General features: G+C 42.9%; 1 protein-coding gene across 3 annotated transcripts in view; it reads right to left on the bottom strand.

Annotated features, from left to right (window-relative positions):
- Positions 1-24,198, bottom strand: part of ASB13 (ankyrin repeat and SOCS box containing 13) — a 51,083-nt gene that overhangs the window by 4,995 nt on the left and 21,890 nt on the right. For all 3 annotated transcript variants that reach the window (XR_010731893.1, XM_066279824.1, XM_066279825.1), the window contains exons 2-5: positions 23,617-23,804; positions 21,897-22,047; positions 18,668-18,802; positions 1,284-1,475 (exon numbers count right to left, since the gene is read on the bottom strand). Coding sequence is in view for 2 of the 3 variants with exons in the window: in XM_066279824.1 (XP_066135921.1) it covers positions 1,284-1,475; positions 18,668-18,802; positions 21,897-22,047; positions 23,617-23,804 (666 nt within the window). In the remaining variant the exon portion in view is untranslated. The remainder of the gene's footprint in view (positions 1-1,283; positions 1,476-18,667; positions 18,803-21,896; positions 22,048-23,616; positions 23,805-24,198) is intronic.

The raw sequence follows: 24,198 nt of genomic DNA, 5'->3' as shown, positions 1-24,198 counted from the left end.
GCACGCCCACCAGGGGCGATGCTCTGCCCACCAGGGGGCGATGCTCTGCCCATCCTGGGCGTCGCCATGTTGCGACCAGAGCCACTCTAGCGCCTGGGGCAGAGGCCACAGAGCCATCCCCAGCGCCCGGGCCATCTTTGCTCCAATGGAGCCTTGGCTGCGGGAGGGGAAGAGAGAGACAGAGAGGAAAGCGCGGCGGAGGGGTGGAGAAGCAAATGGGCGCTTCTCCTGTGTGCCCTGGCCGGGAATCGAACCCGGGTCCTCCGCACGCTAGGCCGACGCTCTACCGCTGAGCCAACCGGCCAGGGCTTTTTTGTTTTTTTTAATTTTGCTCCACAATGTTATAACCTGGCACAAGGATTTATTAGCAAAGCTCTAATCTAGATTATGGGCTTGTTTGTCAAACTTGCAGACAAATGAGGGATAGGGTGAGGGTTAGTCCTGGCTTGTTGCTGGCTGCCGCTCCTGCAGTTCCAGGCCGCAGGCTGTGCTCTGGTTATGGAGTGCCACAGGGTGCAAGTGGACCCCAGGAGAACTGACGCACGTCCCAGCTCCAGGAGAGGAGCAACACATATCCCAGTGCAGAGGGTCAGGACCTCAGGACTACAGACAAGCCTGGAGCTGTGGCTCAGGAATGCATGAGCAAATGAGGGCCAAAGATGGAAGCCTACTGCAGGGCCCTCTGCAGAACAGAGCCTGGCCTCGAGGACTTGCCTTTTAGAATGATCTGCGTTTGACAGAAATATAAATTAACCAAAGGCTGTTTTCACAGTTTATAAAAAAATTTGAAATAAAAAATTCTTGGAAAGAAAAAATAAAAATAACTGCTGGTGAGATTCATTTTCCCATGTTACTTTGTCCCTCAAATTATTTTTGGAAAAGAAACATCATTTTCCAGGAAATGGTTAGCCAACAGATATAGATGGAGTTTGCCTCTAAGTTCACAACGAATTTTGGTTGGGTAGGGCTGGCAAAAATTTGAATAAATAGTTTTTTTCAATTGAGAGGTATCTGAAAGCTTCTTATAACTCTAATTCTATATAAACGCATTTAAAAATTTGTACCCAAAGAAGACATCTTGTCCTTAGATCATTTGTATTTTGTTTGCTAAAGAGTAAGGTTTGGAGCTATACTCTCAGCCTCATATGGGCTTAGTCTGAGATTGTCTATTTACTTATAAATTATCTGATATATTGTTAAAACAGAGCTTCTTGCATAAGTGTTTCCTGTGCAGTTCTACAATGCACTGTATCATCCAAACAACAAGAAGATCCTGGCCTCACTTTCGTAATGCTCAAAGCACTTGGCAGGGGCACTGCTGCTCCAGGTGTAGTCGGAGGGCTTCTTCCCCCGGTTGTCCCGTGCATAGATGTTGCCTCCAAACTCAATCAGCATTTCAATGAGGTCCACGTTCTTCACCTTGGCCGCGTGATGAAGGGCTGTCTCATGAAGCTTTGCTGCATTCACATTGGCCCCTGCGGGTAAAGGGAAAGAAGTATCACCAAAGAGACAACTTGGAGCCCAGAGAAACATAAGCTGTGAACTTTTCATCCAGCACAGTAGACAAAAGCAATCCCGATCCAGAAAACAAAATCAAGACAGGCCCTGCTGCATGCTGCAGGCTTTTCACATCCTTTTTTAAAATCCAAAAAGAATAATTACATTTTATTTCTTATGACAAGAAAGCTCAAGAAAGGTAGCAATAATAAAGAATGTAACTAGAAACAATCAAAAAGAAGGAAAATAAAACAAAAAATTCCCTGTGAGTTATGAGATAGTTCTAATGCCCTGTGTAGTCTGTCCCTACAGGTCCTGACATTAGAAACTCAGGTTAAGCTACTCAAGCTCGCCTGCCTGTCCTTGCACAGGCATGCACACACATGTACACAAACCCATGCACATATATACAGGCATGTACACACACGCACACACCGCAGGCGCAGGACAGAGGCTCTAACAATGTGTGTTGCATGAATGAATAACTATTCCCTAAATATAAATATTAATTTACAAAAGGAAAGCTCAAAAGGAAAATAACTGAGGTTCCCCAAACACCCTGGAATTCAAATAAGAGATGAAGTCTCATAACTCTGAGTTTAGCTCTGCCATCCACCTCTTTCCCATGATAATAATAGATACTCAAAAAGATGTGAACAAGTTAGTAGTAGCTAAACATAGCATTTTTAGATGCATTAAAAAAATACAGATTTGATAAAAACATGATTTGTGTAAAATGTTATCCTTAGAGAACAGCCATCACAAATCTATACAATGGAATCTTTTGGAGTAGCAGAATTTTTTTTATATAATGGCAAGTTTTTGCATCAAAAAATAAAGTACTTAGGAATAAATTTAACCCAGAATATAAAAGACCTGTACTTGAAAAATTATAAGACATTGAAGAAAGTAATTAAAGAAGATACAAATTTATGGAAACATATACCATGTTTATGAATAGAAAGAATTAACATCATTAAAATGTCCATACTACCTAAAGCAATCTAAAGAATCCATGCAATTCCTATCAAGATTCCAATGGTATACTTCACAGAGCTAGAACAAATATTCCAAAAATTTATATGGAACCACAAAAAATGCTGGATATCCATAGCAATCTTGAGAAAAAAATGAAAAATTAGAGGAATCATGCTACCTGATATCAAACTATACTACAAGGTCATAGTAATCAAAACAGCATGGTACTGCCATAAAAACAGACATAATAGACCAATAGAACAGAATTGAGAGGTCAGAAATAAACCCACACCTTTATAGTCAATTAATATTTTACAAAGGAGGCAAGAACAAATAATGGGGTAAAGATAATCTATTCAATAAATGGTGTTGGGAAAATTGGACACATATGTTCAAAAAAAATGAAACTAGACTACCTTCTAACACCATTCATAAGATTAAGCTCAAAACGGATTAAAAACTTAAATGCTAGACTTGAAACCAAAAAAAAAAAAAACCTAAAAGAAAAGTAGGCAGTAAAATCTTGAACATTCCTTGTAGCAATATTTTTTCTTGTATGTCTCCTCAGGCAAGGGAAACAAAAGAAAAAATAAAGAAATGGAACCACAACAAACTAAAAAGTATTTGCACAGCAAAGGAAACTATCAGCAAGATGAAAAGACAACCCAGTGTATGGGAGAACATATTCACCAAGGCTATGAAGTTAATATCCAAAATTTATAAAGAACTTATAAAACTCAACACCAAAAAACAAAAAATAACCCAAGTAAAAACTGGGCAAAGAGCCTCAATAGACACTTCTCCAAAGAGGACATACAGATGGCCAATAGACATATGAAAAGATGCTCAGCATCACTAATCATCAGAGAAAAGCAAATCAAAAACCATAAGGAGATATCACCTCACACTTATCAAAATGGGTATCATCAATAAATCAACTAACAAGTGTTGTCAAGAATGAAGAGAAAAGGAAACCCCCGTGCACTGTTGGTAGGAATGCAGATTGGTGCAGCCACGGTGGAAAGCAGTATGGAGTTATATCAAAAAATTAAAAATGGAACTGCTTTGTTACCCAGCAATTCCACTTCTGAAAATATATCCAAAGAAACCTGAAACACTAATTCAAAAGAATATATGCACCACTATGTTCACTGCAGCATTATTGACAATAGTCAAGATTTGGAAGCAGCCTAAGTGCCCATCAGTAGATGAGGAGACAAAAAAAAACTTGGTATATTTACACAATGGAATACTATTTGGCCGTAAAAAGGGAGGGGGGATCTTACATTTTATGACACCATGGAAAGACCTGGAGAGTATTATGCCAAGTGAAGCAAGCCAATCAGAGAAAGACAAGTACCATATGATTTCACTCATATATGGAATCTAATGAATAAAATACCAAATAAAACAGAAACTCATAGAAACAGAGACATAGACAGCAGTATGGTGATTACCAGAGAGAAAAGGGGTGGGAGGAGGTAGAGGAAGATAAAGGGTGGATAAATGGTGAAGAAAGGAGATTTGACTTGGGGTGGTAAACACACAATTCAATATACAGATGATGTATTATAGAATTATACACCTGAAACCTAAATGATTGTATTAACTAATGTCACCCTGATAAAATTTTTTTTTAAAGGAAAATGCCAAGTTCTTCAAAGTTTGCTCCTAAGTGGATAAATAATTTATAGAGAAAGGGTAAAAGGGAAAAGTTATTTTTGTTTATGTTTTTGTTTTTGCGTTCATTGGGTCAGATCATCTAAATCCTGAAACTACTTTTTTTTCAATTATAGTAGATATGCAAGTATTATATTACTTTCAGGAGCACAGCATAGTGGTTAGACCCTTATGTAACTTACAGGTGATCCCCCCACACACAGGAAGTGTAATAAGGTATTAACCCACCTGGCACTATACATAGTTGTTACAAAATTATTGACCAAGTTCCCATGCTGTACTGTATATCCCCATGACTATTTTTATAATTAGCAATTTTTGCTTTTTAATCTCTTCATCTTTTCCACCCAGTCCCCCAAACCCCCTTCCATCTGGCAATCGCCAGTTTGTTCTCTGTCATGTTTCTGTTTTTGTTTTGCTTGTTTGTTTTTTATATTCTATATGTAAGTGAAATCATATACTATAATGTTTATCTTTCTCTGTCTGACTGGTTTCACTTAGCATAATGCCCGCGAGGTCCATCCATGTTGTTTCGGATGGCAAGATTTCCTTCTTTCTATGGCTGAATACTATTCCACTATATATGTACATTCATTTGTTGATGGACATTTAGGATGTTCCATATCTTAGCTATTATAAATAATGCTGCAATGACCATAGAGGAGCCTCATGTTTTTTGTTAGTGGTCTTGTTTTCTTTGGATAAATATCAAACAGTATAGTTGTTGGATCATATGACAGTTCTATTTTTAGTTTTTTGAGGAGCCTCCATACTATTTTCCATAGTGTCTGCACCAATATACAATCCCACCACCAGTGCATGAGGGTTCCTTGTAGAAAAGAATTTTAAAGAAGTCAAGCAAATAACCCAGAATCAATAAAGTCATCCCTAAAATAATAGATTCAAGTCACAATCACAAAATGTCATTAAAGTGGGTTTTTAAGAATCAGATCACCAGCATGTCATCATGTAATGATAAATTTAGGGGGCCGAAATAGGAGGATATGAGAGGATATAACGCTATTACATTTTCTAGTCCCACTGCTCAAAAATATTTGAAAAATCCTGCTCTCCGATTTCTGGCTTAAAATAGTCTCAAGCCCCTAGTAAACATAAACACTTGTTCATGACAGTGTTCACTGTATGATCCTAAGAACACAGCAAACACTCCATCATGATAACAAGTGAAAAGAAGTTCTCTCTACTTCCCATAGCCAAACTCAGAAGTCAGGTCAGGCCTGACCTGTGGTGGTGCAGTGGATAAAGCGGTCAATCTGGAACACTGAGGTTGCCAGTTCAACCAGTCAAGGCAAATACAAGAAGCAACTATGAATTGAGGCTTCTCATTCCTCCCACCCCCTTTTCTTTCTTTCACTCCTCTACCTAAAGCAGTCAGGTCAAGAAAAACAATCTCTCAATTAGAAAAAAGGCTAAACTACCTAATTACTTAATTTAGCAGCTGTAAACTACAAAAGAGAGAAATATATATATATATATATATATATATATATATATATTAGCGAGAGAGAGAGAGAGAGAGAGAGAGAGAGACAGAGAGAGAGACAGAGACAGACAGGAAGGGAGAGAGATGAGAAGCATCAATTCACAGTTGCAGCACTCAGTTATTCATTGACTGCTTTCTCATATGTGCCTTAACTGAGGAGCTCCAGCCACGTCATTGTCCCCTTGCTCAAGCCAGCAACCCTGGGCTCAAGCCAGAGACCTTTGGGCTCATGTCTATGATCCCATGCTTATTCCAGTTGTTGTAAAGTAGCCATACCTCAATTCCGCAAGTTTACGTAGAGACACCAAGTCCAGATAAATTTTTAAGGAGTTTTATTAAAGGAGGAGATTTATTAAATATGCTGGCAGCATATGACTTGGGGCAGTCTGGAAGCCCAAATCATGTGCGAGCCCCGGGCCCAGCCCTTGTTGCAGGTTATATAGGGATAAAGAGATTGTCTCTCTTTTAGCAACAAAGAAAGGGGCACAAGGAAATGAAGCTAATCTCAAGATTAAGGAGAAAACTATGGCTGGATTTATCTAAAAATCACACCTCCCCTTCCATCCCATTTTTCACACACGCACAGGTTGGTGGGAAAAGGAGGAGGAGGATGGGACATAATTCATTAGCAAGCTTACAATATTTGTCTAAAGGACCTATAAAAACATTTCTACACATTAAAACTTATAAGGTAACACAATAGCAAAGATATTATTCCACATATTAAAAGATATTCCTAAATTTTCTAGTGTTCACTTGCAATTTCTTTGTTTAGAGAGATATACATTAATTACATGCTTTCAGGAGGGGAGGGGTAGTTTCCATGGCGCTAGGGGATAAAATGCCTGCAAATGGCTCATCAAGTAAGAAAAGGTTTTTGGTTTGTTTGTTTTTTAATCTCTCCCTTCCTGCACCTGGCTAGCTATTTACTTGCCTCCTTACAGGTGTGGGGGGAAGGATGGGAATCCAAGTCTCCTTCCCTCTTCGTTTACAATACAGTGCTATTAGCCATCCTCAGTTGGTGCTAATCACACAAGTATAGAAATATCATCTACAAAATCTCTCTGCATGCCTAGCCCAAATTGAAATATTCTTTAAGCTTCCTAAACTAGTAATATGAATTCTGTAACTTTTTGGTACCTTACTACACAGTGACCTCATGCTCAAGCTGGCGAGCCTGTACTCAAGCTGGCAACCTTGGGACTTTGAACCTGGGTCCTCAGCATCCAGGCTGACACTCTATCCATTGTACCACTGCCTGGTCAGGCACAAAAAGAATATTTAAAAGCAATACATTAAGTAAAAGAAGCATTTTCCCTGTAATCTGACCACTATATTGTTCTAATATTTGCTGATATGAATAAATAATTGTGTAGTATTGCAGTCATAATACAAATATGAATTTGAATGCTAAACACAAACTTGTAATGAAAAACAAATTGTAAAGTCTAGCAAATCTAAAGTTCAAGTAGCTTCCTGTCAGGTCATAATTCCCACAACATTCTTGCCAATAGGGAGAAAGAGATTGTCTCTCTTTTAGCGACAAAGAAAGGGGCACAAGGAAATGAAGCTAATCTCAAGATTAAGGAGAAAACTATGGCTGGATCAGTCTAAAAATCACACCTCCCCTTCCATCCCATTCCCTGTGGTTTCTAAGTATACAGGCCTCAGCCGGGTGACTCTTTCTAAGAGGTGGCTGTCCCAAGGTACAAGACGGGATCCCAAGGTACAAAACATATTCTTGGCATCATTCGATTGGTATAAAGAAAGGACTGGGTAGAAAGAGGGAAGCTGGCATGCTCTGCAGTAGTTGAAAACAGCAGCCTAGAGGGTACACAGGGCAACATGGGTGGGTCTTAAAAGCAGAGCTGAGTGATAAAAAAAACAAAACAGAAAATGTAACACAATACCATTTATGTCAATTAAAAATAAATGCCTCAACTGACAATGTGTGTCTTACAAAAACATATATAGATGGTACACATATAGGTAAACATTAGAATGGTGAGATGGGCGACCAGAGGGAAGAAGCAAGGGAGCGGGGTTTGGGGAGTGGTTTTGTGGAAACTAATGATCATCATGTGCCTTAAACAGAGTGGGGAGAGAGAGAGAGAGAGAGAGAGAGAGAGAGAGAGAGAGAGAGAAAGGGTGACAGAGCAAGCACAACAGCTAACTCCATCTGGGCATTCAAAATTCTCAACTTCATGCTTCAGAGAAAACAGGTCAAAGTCTGCTCATTATCAAAATCCTGATTTCAAAGCAAAATGGGATTGCAGCGGACTGAGTAAAACCTTAGCCTGCAAAAACAAGGAGTTGTCACCAGCTTAGCACCCCAAGAACCTGGCACAATTCCTGGGCCGAGCACGCACTGGGCTGGCTGAAACTGGAACTATGGAACATGTGGCAAGTACTGTGCTGGGAAGGGGAAGCACACACTGCTCAATTAGCTCCTCTGTGTGCCTCCAGCAGAGTTAAATATTCACTGTCAGTGACCAGATTAAAAATTACCCCACGGTAATAACCGGACTTTCCCCTGCCCCAGCTCTCCCCCTCTGCAAAAATCATCTGCCACTCAGCAACTTGGCCTCACTGCCCACAAGAGACCGACAGCCTCCTATCCACCCCTGAGCACACCCATGGCCCCCACATCTCAGCTCCTCAAGGAAGACTGAGCAGGGCTGGGCCCTCTCTGAAATCAAGTGCAAAAGCACCCACAATGCTTACTTTCTCCTTTGATCTTCCAAGGGGTCTGAGATCAGCCACACAGTTAAGAATCATGTTGGGCAGATAAAATGTATTATGCTCACTTTGTTAAAGAGGCCATTGCCCAGGTGATATTAATGTGTGTTGGGGTGGGCTAAAGGCAGGCAGAATCCTTTAGCCTGGGGCTTGGTTTTGGGATTAAGCCTTTCCTACCCTTTTTGATGTAGGGCGGTACAATCCAATCATGCCTCAGAGAAGTGACTTTGTATTAGAGACTTCCCTGTTTTGTATATTGGATTAAGAGTTTGGATTGCTACACTATAAAATGGGGACGAAGTGGGAGCTTGGGCTCTTGGTTCCTGAGATTAGCATGAGAGAGCAGAGAAAGTAGAGCCAGCAGCAGAAGGAGGCCACGTGGAGTAGGCCAGGAGAAGCAGCCAAGATGGAGGAGTGCTGAGTGAGATGCCAGTTTGTGCAGAGTTTGTATCTGGGATAAGGAAGGAGATGGGGAACAGAGGTGAATAAGTCTGGTGAGCTAGAAACCTTTGATTCTAGGAAACTCGGATAAGTCAGTAGCTTTGTGAGCACTGAATGTGACTGGGTTTTGGAGCCCAGTGTGTATTTTTACTTGCCCGCCGGGTGCAAAGCTAGAATTAAAGACTATGGCCCACCAGTTTTTGGCTCCGCTGTTTCTTTGCCGACTGTCCGAATCCAATGCGAACCTGCATGGGCCAGGCTGCTGTGATAGTGGCCCTGGCCGTGGCTTCTGGCTTTACAAATCACTACTACTTTAAAAAGAACCCATATGCTGTCCTCTTTGCTCTACTTTTCTGTATGTGTGAAATTTCCCATAGTTAAAAAATAGTTTTATTAAATAAGAAAAAGATTACATGTGATTTAAGAAGGATGTAAAGGAGACAGACCATCTGAGATGAGAATAGCAAGGACTGAGTCTCGAGCGCACAGCACAGTGGCAGTCAACAACAGCATGTGACAACACGGACACGTGGAAAGCTGTCCTAGGAGAGTTCTGGTCACCCCTCATTTGAGTGCCCAGGTGTATGAAAACTCCCTTTAAAATTTAGCAGGTCCCGTGCTCCAGGCTGTAATGAACACTGTGGTACTCTTCCCACTCCTTTCCAAACCACACCGCACTGAACTGCCACTGCAGTGTGGGGTGCAGTTCTGGGGTGGGAGTGAGCAGGATGGCTTAGCCTCTGGCTCCCAGGGTGGGCCCTGACTGGGTTCATCCCTGTTCCCACCCACACCCAAGCCAGTTGGAATTTGCAGAGTCGGGCTAAAGGGACTGAATAAGGTTAACACAGTGTCGGGAGCCGATCCACAACTGCTGGCTGACAAGGTCACAGCAGGAGAAGACCCACAACTGCTGGCTGACAAGGTCACAGCAGAAGAAGACCAAAAACTGCTGATTGACAAAGTCACTGCAGTGAAGACCAATGGCTGCGGGGTGACAAAGTCACCGCAGTGAAGACCAATGGCTGCGGGGTGACAAAGTCACCACAAAGGAAAGGCACAACGATACTTCCCCCTTTGACTTTTTGAATTAATCTGGCCTTATATCCCCCCTTTTTCTGGGTGTGTGCTATTATTTGTGGCACAGGGATAATTGTACCATGCTTTCCCTGTAGATTCGTAGTGATTTCTTTGGAAATGAGACAGAGGGTGTGAGTTCCACAGAAAAGCCTGCAAGCCCCTTGAACTGGGCTCATAGACATAAGAGGCTGGCTATGATATCCCTCGTAAAGGGTTAAGTCTGAGGAGAATTCCTTCTTAATCATGGTAAAAAATAAATTGTGACTTGTGAATGGGTAGGAGGCAGTGGCTGTGCACAGAGCACCCTTTGGCCTTCACTTAACATTTTTTCCTCCCTATCCTTTTCATGTGATAAGTGGAGAAACATTCCTTTCTTCCTGCTTCTTTGATCTGCAAATAGTGGTATATTCTGAGAAGAATAGAGTCAGAACTTAACTAGTGTTTAAATAAAATGTAGGAAGTAATAACAGTTAATGTCTTGTGTTGCTGCTGGGCTATCTTGCAAGTGCACTCTGCATATCTTTGGGTGAAAGCTATTCTTAATGTTATGTTAATTTCTTTAGAGGCAAGCCTTTCAGAATCTTGTAGGACACTGCATAAACTCAAGGCCATTTACCTGAGCAAGCGGTGGTCCATTGTTAGTCGTCTGCTAAATCTCTCTCTGCCCCTTAACTCACAACAGACTAATACTTTAAAAGCTTTTACTGATGTTGTTATTCAAGTTATTTTGAATGATTTGCTACCTGATTTGTGACTCATATATGTAAATTAACTGTTATCTGGAAACATGCAAACATAGTGAAACAAAAGCAATAATTAACACCATGTGATTGTAACTGGTGTGTGTGTATAAAAAGGGAGCTATACTAGCATTGAGCAGAGATGCCTGGCAGTAAATGCTAACCAGAGAATAAAGAGAAAGAAAAGAATTCGGCTCTCTCACTCGATTTCGCCGATGCCGTCTCCTCCTGTGGGACCCCTGGATCCCCCCCGGGGCTGGACCCCGGCAACACAGGACCTAATTTAGGCTGATGGACCATAAGGAGAGGTATGAGGGAGACATCTGGAAAAAGAATTTCATTCTTGGCCCTGGCTGGTTGGCTCAGTAGTAGAGCATCAGCCCAGCATGTGGAAGTTCCAGGTTCGATTTCTGGTCAAGGCACACAGGAGAAGCGACCATCTGCTTCTCCACCCCTCCCCCTTCTCTCTCTCTCTCTTTCCTCCTCCCGCAGCTCTGGCTCGGTTTGAGCAAGTTAGCCCTGGGCACTGAGGATGGCTCCATGGCCTGGCCTCAGGTGCTAAAAGAGCTCGTTGCTGAGCAACGGAGCAGTGATCCCAGATGGGCAGAGCATTGCGCTTAGGGGGCTTGTTGTGGATACCTGTTGGGGCGCATGTTGGAGTCTGTCTCTGCCTCCCCTTAAAATAGAAAAAAAAGAATTTCATTCTTCTGAGAAAGTTATCAGAAGCCTCACGAAGTGAAGCATTTGGGTGTCAGCCAAACTCTGCTGTATCCATCCTACTCCATTGAGGATGCCAGATGTACGGTCAAGTGAACACTGAGAAAAGCAGAACTGCAAAATTCAAAGAAAATTGATGACACTGTTGAACTCCCAGTCCAAATGAACCCTGAAACTGGCCTAGTTCCAATCCTGTCAGTTACCTGAACCAAGAAATAAAGCCCTCACTTAGGTGGAGTTTGTCACCTATTAGTTATGAAAGAGAAATCACCTCTAGAAAGTCCTAACAATGCAAAGAGGATGTTGGGGTTAAAACTACTAATTTGATCCTTTCTCCTATAATTACAACAAAAGAAGCTAAAAACATGAAATGAAGATGTACTGAGCATATATATACCAGTCGCTCCACAGGGGGCTACTGCACTAGCAAATCTTTATTTTAAAAGCTGAGGATTGTTGCACTGTAAATCTTATTTTAAAAGTTTTACAGTTATAATTAATAGGTAGATGCCCTAGACTGACAGAAATGTGATCTAACCATCTGATGAGTGACTTAGCTGGAAGACTTAAGACTGTTTCTAGTCTAAATATTTTATCATTGTATAAAAAATGAAAACTGTCACCATGACTAACCTCACACAATATGAATCTTTTTCACTGGAAAGACTTAAAAGTGACACCTTAAAGTGAATAAGACTCACCAATAGAAAACGACATATAACTTAAGCACAAATGACCAACATCCGAAGAAAATTAAGTCTTTCTATTTCTGGAGAGTTCTGTTTTTTTTTATCATAAGCTGCACTCAGAATGGATGAGCTAAAATTTTCTCTCAGGAAAATATTTAAGTTGGGTTCATAGTAAAAACTCCTTGTCAATACCTATTTTGTCTTCAATATAAAACTCCTGTGCTAAAGAGTTCCTAAATCTAACCTTCAGTTGGTTGGGTTGTTCTTTGTTTTGTTTTTTTCACCTTGGGAAGTTCACTATATTGAGTACTTTTTTAATTAATTTTTGTTCAATTACAGTTGACATACAGTATTATATTAGTTTCAGGTGTACAACATAGTGAAACTTACAAAGTGATCACCCTGGTAAGTCTAGTACCCATCTGACACCATACATAGTTATTACAATATTATTGACTGTATTTCTTGTGCTGTACATTACATTCCCATGATTGTTTTTATAACTGGCAATTTGTATATCTTAATACCTTTCACCTTTTTCATCCATGTCCCAACCCTCTTCTCATCAGGCAGCCATCAATTTTTTTCTCTATATCTATGAGTTTGTTTCTGTTTTGTTTGCTTATTTGTTTTTTTTTATTTATTTTTTTAAAAAATTTTTATTTATTCATTTTAGAGAGGAGAGAGAGAGAGACAGAGACAGGGGGGAGGAGCTGGAAGCATCAACTCCCATATGTGCCTTGACCAGGCAAGCCCAGGGTTTCGAACCGGCAACCTCAGCATTTCCAGGTTGATGCTTTATCCACTGCGCCACCACAGGTCAGGCCTGTTTGGGTTTTTTTAGATTCCACATGTAAGTAAAATTGTATGGTATTCATCTTCCACTGAGGTGTCTTGTGTGGGCCGTTTTATGTTCATCTTGTTTGTGACTTCTGTATTTCTTAGACTTGTGTGTCCATTTCCTTCAACAGGTCAAGGAAGTTTTCAGTCATTATTTCTTTAAATAGGTTTTTAGTTCCTTGTTCTCTTTCTTCTTCTGATAACCCTGTGATACAAATGTTAGTGTGCTTAATGTTGTCCCAGAGGTCCCTTAAACTACTATCGCTTTTTCTAAATTCTTTTTTCCTTTTGCTGTTCAGATCTGGAGTTTCACTCCCTTGTATTCCAGATCACTGATTTGATCTGCTTTATGTAATCTGCTATAGATTCCCTCTAATGTATTTTTCATTTCAGTTTTGTATTCTTCATTTTTGTCTGGTTTGTTTTTATGGTTTCCTTTTGTTGAGATTCTCACTGATTTCACTTATTCTTCGCCTAAATTCATTGAGCACACTTGCTAACTAGTGTTTTGAATCTTGCATCTGGTAGATTGCTTGCCTCCATTTTGTCCTTTTCTGGAGTTTTGTCCTATTCTTTCATTTGAGATATGCTTGTCTTCTTATTTGGGGTCCCTCCCTGAGTTTGCTTCTAGGTATTTGGTAAGTCTCCCAGTCTTGGCAGAGTAGCCTTATGTAGTAGGTATCCTATGATGCCTGGTGGCACAGTCTCCCTATTCTTCTGAGCCAGGTGCTCCAGGAATGTCTCCTGTGTGGGTTATGTGTGCTCTCCTGTTGTAGTTGAGCCTTCATTGCTGTTAGCACATCAGTGGGTGGGATTGAACCTAAGGCTGACTGGTTATAAAGACTGGCTGTGCCCTGGCCGATTGGCTCAGCGGTAGAGCGTCGGCCTGGCGTGCGGGGGACCCGGGTTCGATTCCCGGCCAGGGCACATAGGAGAAGCGCCCATTTGCTTCTCCACCCCCCCCTCCTTCCTCTCTGTCTCTCTCTTCCCCTCTCGCAGCCAAGGCTCCATTGGAGCAAAGATGGCCCGGGCGCTGGGGATGGCTCCTTGGCCTCTGCCCCAGGCGCTAGAGTGGCTCTGGTCTCGGCAGAGCGACGCCCCAGAGGGGCAGAGCACCGCCCCCTGGTGGGCAGAGCGTTGCCCCTGGTGGGCGTGCCGGGTGGATCCCGGTCGGGCGCATGCAGGAGTCTGTCTGACTGTCTCTCCCCGTTTCCAGCTTCAGAAAACTACAACAACAACAACAAAAAAAGACTGGCTGTGATTACAGCAGATAAGCTGTTGTATGGGGGCTGGCCCCATGAAATAGGAGTCACTTTAGTGGGGCTTTGGTGCCAGAAAAGTCTATCCTTTGAATGTGTCGTTTGTGGAGCTGGTTGAGTGGTGTTCTGGTGTGGTTTGAAGCTGGCAACCTAGTGTGTTAGTTCTGGAGTCTCTTGGGGGGGGGCTCCAGAGCAGCTAATGGTCAGCCACCATTTGTGTCCAGCTTGAGGCCACCTAGTGGTAGCTTTAAAGTAAACTGTGGTTGGTTACCACTTGTGCCGGTCTTGGAGGCATTTGGGAGAGGCTATGCTGTGAATCAAGGTCAGCTGCCAGTACTGCCAGGCTTGGAACACTTTGGTGGGCACCACAATGTGAGCTGAGTCCAGCTGCCTCTTGTTCCAGGTTTGTGACTACTTAGTTGAATCTATGTTCCAGACCAACACTGGCCAAAGTTTATACCAGGATTGAAGCCACATGATGGAAGTTACAATGGAAGCTGAGACCAGTTGCTGCTTATGCTGGGCTTGGGCCACTTAGCAAGAGGTTCAGGGTATGCCAAGGCCAGCTGCTGCTTGTTTTGGGTTTGTGTGCATTTGAGAGATTTTAGGAAAGTCCTCAGCACAAGCTGAGTCAGTCCATTTGTATAGAGAAGCCCCTGAAAACGGCTTGGGAAGGTCACGTGATTTGGGTGGGGCAGGGTCTTAGGGATTCACCAGGGTGGGGCTAAAGGTGGTAGCCAGGTTAATAGAAAACTCATATTTGGCACCTGCCAGCACTTTGTTCCCAAAGAGAGAGCTACCTTGACCCCTTCCCTACTTTCCTCACCCTGAATCAAGTTAATATGGGGATTCTTCTTCCCTTGGGAGCCTAATGTGGCACTGAGATGAGACCCCCTCATTCCTCAGGGGAGATCCCAATAGCTGAAATATCCCTCCTGACTTTTTTGAATTGTTCCATTGATTTGAGAGAGAGAAAGAAGAGAAGGAAGAAAAAGAGAGAAGCATCAACTTGTTGTTTCATGTTCCATTGAGTTGTGAACTCGTTGATTGTTTCTCATAAATACCCTGACCAGGTGTCGAACCCATAACCTCTGGCACACCAGGTCAATGCTTTATCCACTGAGCCACCTAGCCAAGGTTCCCTCCTGATTCTTTTTTTTTTTTTTTTTTTTTTTTTTTGTATTTTTCCAAAGCTGGAAACGGGGAGAGACAGTCAGACAGACTCCCGCATGCGCCCGACCAGGATCCACCCGGCATGCCCACCAGGGGCGACGCTCTGCCCACCAGGGGGTGATGCTCTGCCCCTCCGGGGCATCGCTCTGTCGCAACCAGAGCCACTCTAGCGCCTGGGGCAGAGGCCAAGGAGCCAACCCCAGCACTCGGGCCATCTTTGCTCCAATGGAGCCTTGGCTGCGGGAGGGGAAGAGAGAGACAGAGAGGAAGGAGAGGGGGAGGGGTGGAGAAGCAGATGGGCGCTTCTCCCGTGTGCCCTGGCCGGGAATCGAACCTGGGACCCCTGCACGCCAGGCCAATGCTCTACCACTGAGCCAACCGGCCAGGGCCCTCCCTCCTGATTCTTAATTGCTACACTATCAGTGTGGACCTGCCCTTTCCACAACTCCACTCCTCCTACCAGTCTTGATGTGGCTCCTTCTGTATATCCTTAGTTATAGGACTTCTGTTCCACTAGTCTTCAGGTAGTGCTTGGTGATGATAGTTCTATAATTTAGTTGTGATTTTTGAGGTGGTCATGGGAGGAGGTAAGCACAGTGTTCTACCATCATTACTAGAAGTATCCTGAGTATTTCTAGAATGCCTGACAAACCTAGATGCCAAATGCTGCTGACTCCATTTTCCATTGGATCTTCATCTCCTTCTGGTTTAGACAGCAACCTTATTAGACAGGTTTTGTGGGTGGTTCCCTGTAGCCACTAAAAATAATTATTAGCATTTGTTGAGTGCATACTTTCATCAGATACTGTGAAAATATTATCACAAATCCTCCCAACAAACCTGAAAAATAGGTTTTATTTCTCCATTTTTATAGATACGGAAACTGAGGCCCAAAGTCTCAGTTGGCCAGTGGGAGAGTGAGCTTCAAACTTGAGCTCAACATAATAAAGGCCATATATGACAAACCATCAGCCAACATTATACTAAGTGGTGAAAATCTGAAAACTTTTCCTCTTAAAATTAGGAATAAGACAAGGCTGCCCACTCTCTCCACTCTTATTCAACATAGTACTGGAAGTCCTAGACAGAGTAATCAGGCAATACAAAAATATAAAAGGCATCCATATTAGAAAAAAAGAAGTAAAGTATCACTTTTTGCAGATGACATGATCTGTATATAATGAAACCCCAAAGACTCTACCGAAAAACTATTAGAAACAATAAACCAATACAGTAAATATTGGTTTGCAGGATGTAAAATCAATATACAAAAATCTACTGCTTTTCTATATGCCAAAAACAAAACTTCAGAAAATGAACTGGAAAAATAATTCTTTTCACAATTGCAACAAAAACAATAAAATACCTTGGAATAAAGTTAACAAAGGATGTGAAGGACTTATATACTAAAAACTACATAGCATTATTAAAAGAAATTGAAAAGATACAATAAAGTGAAAAAATATTCCATGTTCATGGATTGGAAGAATCAACATAATTAAAATGTCCATATTTTACCCAAAGAGTATACAAATTTAATGCAATCCCCATTAAAATCCCAATGTCATTTTTTAAAAATATAGAACAAAAAAACACCTGATTTGTATGGAATTATAGAAGACCCCAAATAACTAAAGCAATCCTGAGAAAAAAGAATGAAGCTGGAGGTATCACACTACCTGACTTTAAATTATACTATAGAGCCACGATAATCAAAACAGCATGGTATTGGCAGAAAAACAGACATACAGATCAATTGAACAGAATCAATGGCCCAGAAATAAAACTACATATATATGGACAAATAATCTTTGACAAAGGAGCCAAAAGAACACAATGAAGAAAAGAAAGTCTCTTCAATAATGGTACTGGGAAAATTGGAAAGCCACATGGAAAAGAATAAAACTTGGTGATAGTTTGTCCCCCTGCATAAAAATTAAATCAAAATGGACCAAAGATCTAAAAGTAAAATCTGAAAAAGGACCAAAATATAAGATCTGAAATAATAAATTATATAGAATAAAGCATAGGTACTAAACTTATGGATCTTGGCTGTAGAGAATATTTTATGAATTTGACCCCAAAGGCAAGGGAAATAAAGGCAAAAATAAATGACAGAATTATATCTAACTGAAAAGCTTCTGCACAGCAAATTAACTGACAACAAAACAAAAAGGCAGCCAACCAAATGGGAGATGATATTCACAAACAACAGCTCTGATAAGGGGTTAACATCCAAAATATATAAAGAATATAGTAACAATCAAGCAAACACTACAGTTAAAAAATGGGAAGAGGATCTGAACAGACACTTCTTCCAAGAAGACATACAAATGGTCAACAGATACAGGAAAAGATGCTCTTCTTCACTAGCTATTAGAGAAATGCAAATCAAAACTATAATGAGATACCATCTCGCACCTGTTATATTGGCTGTTATCAACAAGACCGGTAATAACAGGTGTTGGAGAGGCTGTGGAGAAAAAGGAACCCTCACTGCTGGTAGGAACTTAAACTGGTACAGCCATTATGGAAGACAGTATGGTGGTTCCTCAAAAAAATTAAGAATAGAACTACCATATGACCCAGCAATTTCCCTACTGGGTATCTAACCAAAAAACTCAAAAACATTGGTATGTAAAGCCGCATGCACCCCCATTCATCGCAGCATTATTCACAGCTGCCAAGACATGGAAACAACCAAAATGTCCTTTGAAAAAAATTGGGTAAAGAAGCTGTGGTATATATATACAATGGACTACTACTCAGACATAAGAAATGATGATATATTTCCATTTATGACAATATGGATGGACCCTGAGAACATTATACTGAATGAAACAAGTAAATCAGAAAAAGCTAAGAACTATATGATTTCACACATAGGTGGGATATAACACTGAGACTCACAGACATAGATAAAACTGAAGTGTTTACCAGGGGGTGGGGGGTAGGGGTAGGGGAGTGAGGGAGAACAAATATATAGGTAGTTGATTTGGGGTGATGGGCACACAGCACAATCAACAGTTCAAATACCATGGGGATGTTCACCTGAAACCTATGTAGTCTTATTGCTCAGTGTCACCCCATTAAATTTAATTTCTAAATAAAAAATAATAAAATAAATAAAAACCTGAGCTGACTCCACTACCTAGCTCTCTGCTGACACAAGTGCACCTAAACACAGCACACTTACATGGAGCAGCTCTGATAAACCCCAACATGCCTGCTTTGAACCGTGCAGATATAAACACTGATGCACCTGCATTGAACAGAGCAGGCAGAAACACAAACACTCCTGCATTGAGTGGCACAGGCATAAACACAACACACCTGCATTGAGCAGCACTTTGACACAGTCCAGATGCTCCCGGGCACAAGCAACGTGCAGAGGGGTCCCAAAATGGCAATCGTGTGCTTCCAAATTGGCCCCAACATCAATGAGAAGCCTCACGCATTCGGAACTTCCTTAAGAGAAATGGAAAAGAATAAAACCTGTCAATGAATATATACCAGCAATTGTCAACCTTCTTCAACCTCACAGCACACATAAGCTAATTACTAAAATTCTGTGGCACAGCAAAAAATATATTTTTTGCCGATCTGACAAAAAATAGCATAAATTTGAATGATTTACAAAAAAATAATAATAATAGTAATCACCTACCATTTTTGCTCCAAGGTGACTTTTTAAAAAATCAGGTGCCTATACTTGTATATAAAAATTTCTGGTAACAAGAATTAACCAATCAGACACAACCTTATTATGCAACATAACCAAAAAGATGCAACTCTATGATATGACCTATATATTTATGGTTCAAGACAAGGCATTCACACTGGATGGCTATTGTTGTGTTGGCTGTTGTCATTTTTTTATTTGACAATCTGAAGGAAAAGAGGTCAGCACCCCTGACTAAATAGACAGGTGTTACATATTTTTAAAAGTCTGGCAGCACACCGGTTGAAAAATCACTGATATGTACATTTGAAATAACAAGCATAACAAAACCAATGGCTAGAAAAGGTAAGCCCCATGCTTGTTTACAGGGGCAGAGAGGAGAACCAGGACTACATCCCAAGCTAGGAGCAGTTCATGACTCTGTGTGGCACTAGGGAACAAATGGATGGTTGTCCTTTCTCCTGAGGGCACAATGGTTCTCCAAGCCTGCCTGCAGAAATGTAGCACACAGCTGGCCCCGTTGATGGGAGAACAGAAAGTTAAGAATACCACTTCAGAACAGCCAGAGAAGACTCACAGTTCCCCAGCTCCTCCATGGGGGAGAAGGTGCTCTCCTTTCCGGGCTGCCTCCTAAGCTGTGTTGGGCACACCAAGCCTGGGTGTGATGACATAAGAGCTGGCATCCCCAGTCCAAGCCTCCTCGATGAATTACCTAAACTTTCTAACCATGATTCCCAGCCCACAGATACCTTTTCTGCCTCTTCCCTTGGCTCCTCTCTGAATATCTTTAACAGGGGTTAGGGTTGAGGTTCATCTACAAGACTCCAACTTGACCACAATTAAGTATATAGTTAGTAGCTACCAAGTTTCCACACGAGCCCTGAAACCCAGTCCCTCACCTACCGCTGTCTACTGGCCATTCCTAACCACTACCAGGCCCTCTCCTTCCTCTCCTCAGGTGCACATCCTCCGGCCAATCTGTCTCGTTGACCTCACTCCCTGCTCAACCCTGAGTAGGTTCTGACCCCATGCTGTCCTCTCCTGCTTATCAAGCCCATTAATTCTTCTCTCAGTTTTCTAAATGAATCCATAACCCTAAGAGCTTTGCACTTGGATCACTGTGATGGCCCCCAACTCATCTCTCCACTTCCAGGATATCTCCCACCACCACCACGTCAGTATATTGAAGGGCAGCAGAGCATGCCACCCCAGAATATGCCACTTTGACACAGGTTTATTTTGAGCTGAAGACAACTGAGAAGAAACAGATGAACAAAAGTTCTTTGCCCTCCCCCAAATAGCCTAAATGAAGGACATATATTTATAAAGAAGTCCCCTTCCCCTCTCCACTAGGAAAGACAGAAATTAATCACCAGAGAAAACTCTTGATAGAGTTGCTAAAACTAGCCCCATCTACCATTACTTCTCCCATTTATTTGCCTCCTCATAACTTGCCATCTTATAAATTCAAAGTCCTTTTCCTTTGTCTTGCTATTTCTCTAAAAATTTACTGCTCCATGGAAATCCAAGTTCTAACAACCCCTTTGAGTAACACCTTGCCAAGTCCTCCTGTGTGTATATGCGATGCACTGCTCACATGAACAAATCTCTGTTTGCTCTGTGAGCCAGTACCTTGTCACGGTGGAACCCAGCCAATGAACTAAGATATGTAAAGGAAAATTTCTTCCTCCTCTACACACTGTACATGGATTGCCTCTAATCTAATTTTTCAAAATGCTGTTTTCTGGTCATTCAACATCTTCTTAGACACCTTCAATAGCTGCCCATAGCAATCCCAGTGCCTGCAAGTGGGTATTAGGGTGTGAGGCAGCAGAGTTTGGCCCTGCATGAAGGCAGAGAAGGCACTCTGCACACCCCAATGAAGTGCAACAAAGACAAACACTGTACCGCTCAATAAAAATATAGGCCACAGGTTTGCAACCTTTGCTCAAAAGAGTAGAATCCAAAATTCTTAGTCTATCATTTCAAATTTTTTCATCAGTTGGTCTCACCCTAAATGTCCATTCTTAGCTGTTGCTGCTTGTCTGTTGAGAGCTTCTGATCCAGTGAAATTTAATGTCATTTTTCCTGTGCATGGCCTTCCTCTTATCCTCTGTGGGGCAGCTGTGTTAGGCTTGCTAGCTGTTTACCGGCTGCAAGCACTTTGCTTAATGATTAGTGAGTAAGCACCTGGCAGAGGCACGTGTGTATGGCCTATATAAGGCTATGGGTGCTTGTGCTTGAGAGAGATGGGGGATTTTGGTGGGTGCATTGCCTGCCCGCCACTGTGAGGGGCCATTCTTGCTGTTGGTGTGCCCAAGAAGAGGTTTTCCCCTGCCTGTATGCTTGTCCGCCTTTGTGAGAATTTATTCAACAGAATGGCCCAACCCTTTCTGGCTCTGCAGTTTCTCTACCATCTGCCCGAATCCAATGTGAACCTGCTTGGCCTCAGCCACTGGCATTACATCCTCTAACCACCTGAAGTAGTCCAGCCATTCTGGGAGAACAGTTGAAATCCCACGTGCTCCCTGAGCCTATAGGACCAGCTCCCCCTCCTCCGAGAGCACCTGGCCTCAGGGATGTGTCTGGGTCTCATCTCCCAACTAGATCAGATGTTCAAAGGCAAAGACCAAGAGAAAGACTACAGAGTGGACCCATCTCCAGTGTTAGTGTCTGAAAGGCACTGAGCATCTTCTAAGAAATAGAATCTTACCATGGAAACAACAGCCCCATAGTCCTGAGTGAGGACTGTGTCTCCAGGAGGAAAGCTGGGCATTTCCATGGCCTAACCACCAATAGGCAGATATAGACCAGGAGTTCTCCTGGGCCAGTCAGTGGCTTCCACTTCCTGTCCACACAGCTCCCTTCCACCTGACTCACCGCTCATGCAGGCCTCATGCAGCGGGGAAGCTGTGTACAGGGGTGGGTTGACCTTGGCCCCATAGGAAAGCAAGAGCTTCACACACTCGATGCTGCCTGAGGCACAGGCATCGCAGAGCGGGGTACTGCCATCAATGTTCCGGGCATCCACCTCATGAGGAGAAAGAAACAGGTGTTACAGGGCCAAGGGGAAAATGCACTCTCTCATCCTGAACTACATTCATCTGGGCAAACACACCTCTTATTTTTTCTAAAAAGTTCTTAGGTTTTGTAGTACGTGCCAAGGCACCATGCCAGGCAGGGGAGTTCACAGATCAAAGGAACTTGGATTGGGATTGCCTAGTAGCCTCTTAAGCAAGGCGTCGTTCTGTCTGGGACTCTTGTCTTTCTCGGGAAGTCTCTGCTCAGCCTTCCTCTCACCACCACTCCAACACCTAATACACGCAGCACAGAGAGAGCTCCAGGTTTCAGCTGAGGCAGGCATGGCATAAAATGGGCTTAACTCCAGCCTCGGCTAAGAGTCCCTGAAACTGCTTAACATGCCTCCTCTGGTTGGAAAATCATAAGGTAGGAAAAGAGCAGCTCCCCAACTGGCAAAGTCTGCTTAGAATTTGTCCAAATTCAGCAGCTGTCTGGGTACATGGTGAAGCTTGTTCCACTTCCTCTTGAACTGCCTTCACGGCCTAGCTTTGGGAAAGAGTAAGCGGTGCACCATTTTCCCTCTGCCCTCACCCTGAGCCCCGATGCCGTCTGCCCCTCTGCCCTCACCCTGAGCCCTGACACCGTCTACCCCTCTGCCCTCACCCTGAGCCCCGACGCCGTCTGCCCCGTGGTACCCAGGCCAGCCCCTCCCGGCACACTGTGAAACATCCAGCAATTCTGCCAGCCGGAAAGCCCTGGGGGCTGGGATCGGTGTGGCATGAAAGCAGAAAATCAGATCAGAATCTTATTTTTCTTCCTTTTTACTGTATTTCCTCATGTATAAGACACACAGTTTTTGGGAAAATTTGGGGTCTAAAAACTAGGCGCACCTTATACAGTGGTTGTGGATTTTTTATTTGCATTTCCTTGTTTGCGCTTGTTTTGGGGCTCATTGTTGAAGACAGTGATTCGTTATCAGACACAGATGAGGACAAGCTAATGGATGAGAGTTTTGACAGTGATGAAGAGTTGTATGAATTTTATGATGAATGAAACTTGAGTTAAATAACTTTATGTAATTTTTTTTCAAATTTCAGGCCCCAAACTTAAGGTGTGTCTTATACATGGGGAAATACAGTACCTTTTTTCCAAGGACCCATTCGCCAGCATCCCATTTAGTCACCCTGCTCTCTGAGCCCAAAAGCAACTCTTGAGCCAAGGCCTGGCCAGCCCTCCAGAGGTCCTGTGTCTGTGATGCACATGACTTGCCAGGCCCCCTACCCAGTGCAGAGCAGGGCACTGCCTTCTCTTGACTTAAAACAGCCAAGTACATGACCACACTAACTGGTCCTAGTGTGTGGTTGACACAGAGACCACCTCTCCCCTCCCTGGGCTCCCACCACACCCCATTTCCTCCCTCCATTCCTGCTCAGTCTTCTGTACTGGTTTCCCATGTGCTTGCAAATCACAGAATGCAAATCCCAAACTCCTTATTTTCCTCCCTCTACATGTCCCTTGAGCTGGTTCCATCTATGTGCACAGCCACAGCCAGGCTCAGCGGGTGTACAGGGCTGCTCACCTGGGCACCAGCAGCCAGCAGCAGCTGCACACACTGTGCCTGGCCCTGCAGACTGGCTGCATGCAGGGGTGTGATGGAGTCCACCGTGACCTGGTTGACACAGGCGCCACTCTCGATCAGCTGCCGCAGCTCCAGGGCCTCCCCACGATGGGCGGCCTCATGCACAGCGGTGCGCTCCACCCAGAAACCTGGAAAGGAAACAGACCTAGTGCTAAGACCATGCCACTTCTATCCAGGTAAAATGAACACACATGCTAGTCCAGGGACCCTTGACAAAACCCAGACCCTGCACATGATCATGTGATTGGTCTTTGGCAGTACTCAAGGGCCTTGCTTACCTTCTTGACCTATCTCCCACACTACCCCCAAAACCCCGCTCCCCAGTCACACTCGCAGTTCATCACTGACCCTGCTGTGTCACACCCAAGTCTCCTTGCCTGCATTCTTCTCTGCTTGAAAGGCCCACCTTTGCCCGACCCCAATTGTCCATCCTGCAATCTCCCATTTAGACACCTACATACTCTACATGGTCCAAGTTGAAATATGTCCTTCTCTGGAAAACACTTCCTCCACATTCTGTGC

Source organism: Saccopteryx bilineata, chromosome 5 (assembly GCF_036850765.1).
Source record: "Saccopteryx bilineata isolate mSacBil1 chromosome 5, mSacBil1_pri_phased_curated, whole genome shotgun sequence".
In the NCBI taxonomy this organism is placed as follows: domain Eukaryota; kingdom Metazoa; phylum Chordata; class Mammalia; order Chiroptera; family Emballonuridae; genus Saccopteryx; species Saccopteryx bilineata.
This window is presented reverse-complemented; position numbering and strand designations above follow the sequence as displayed.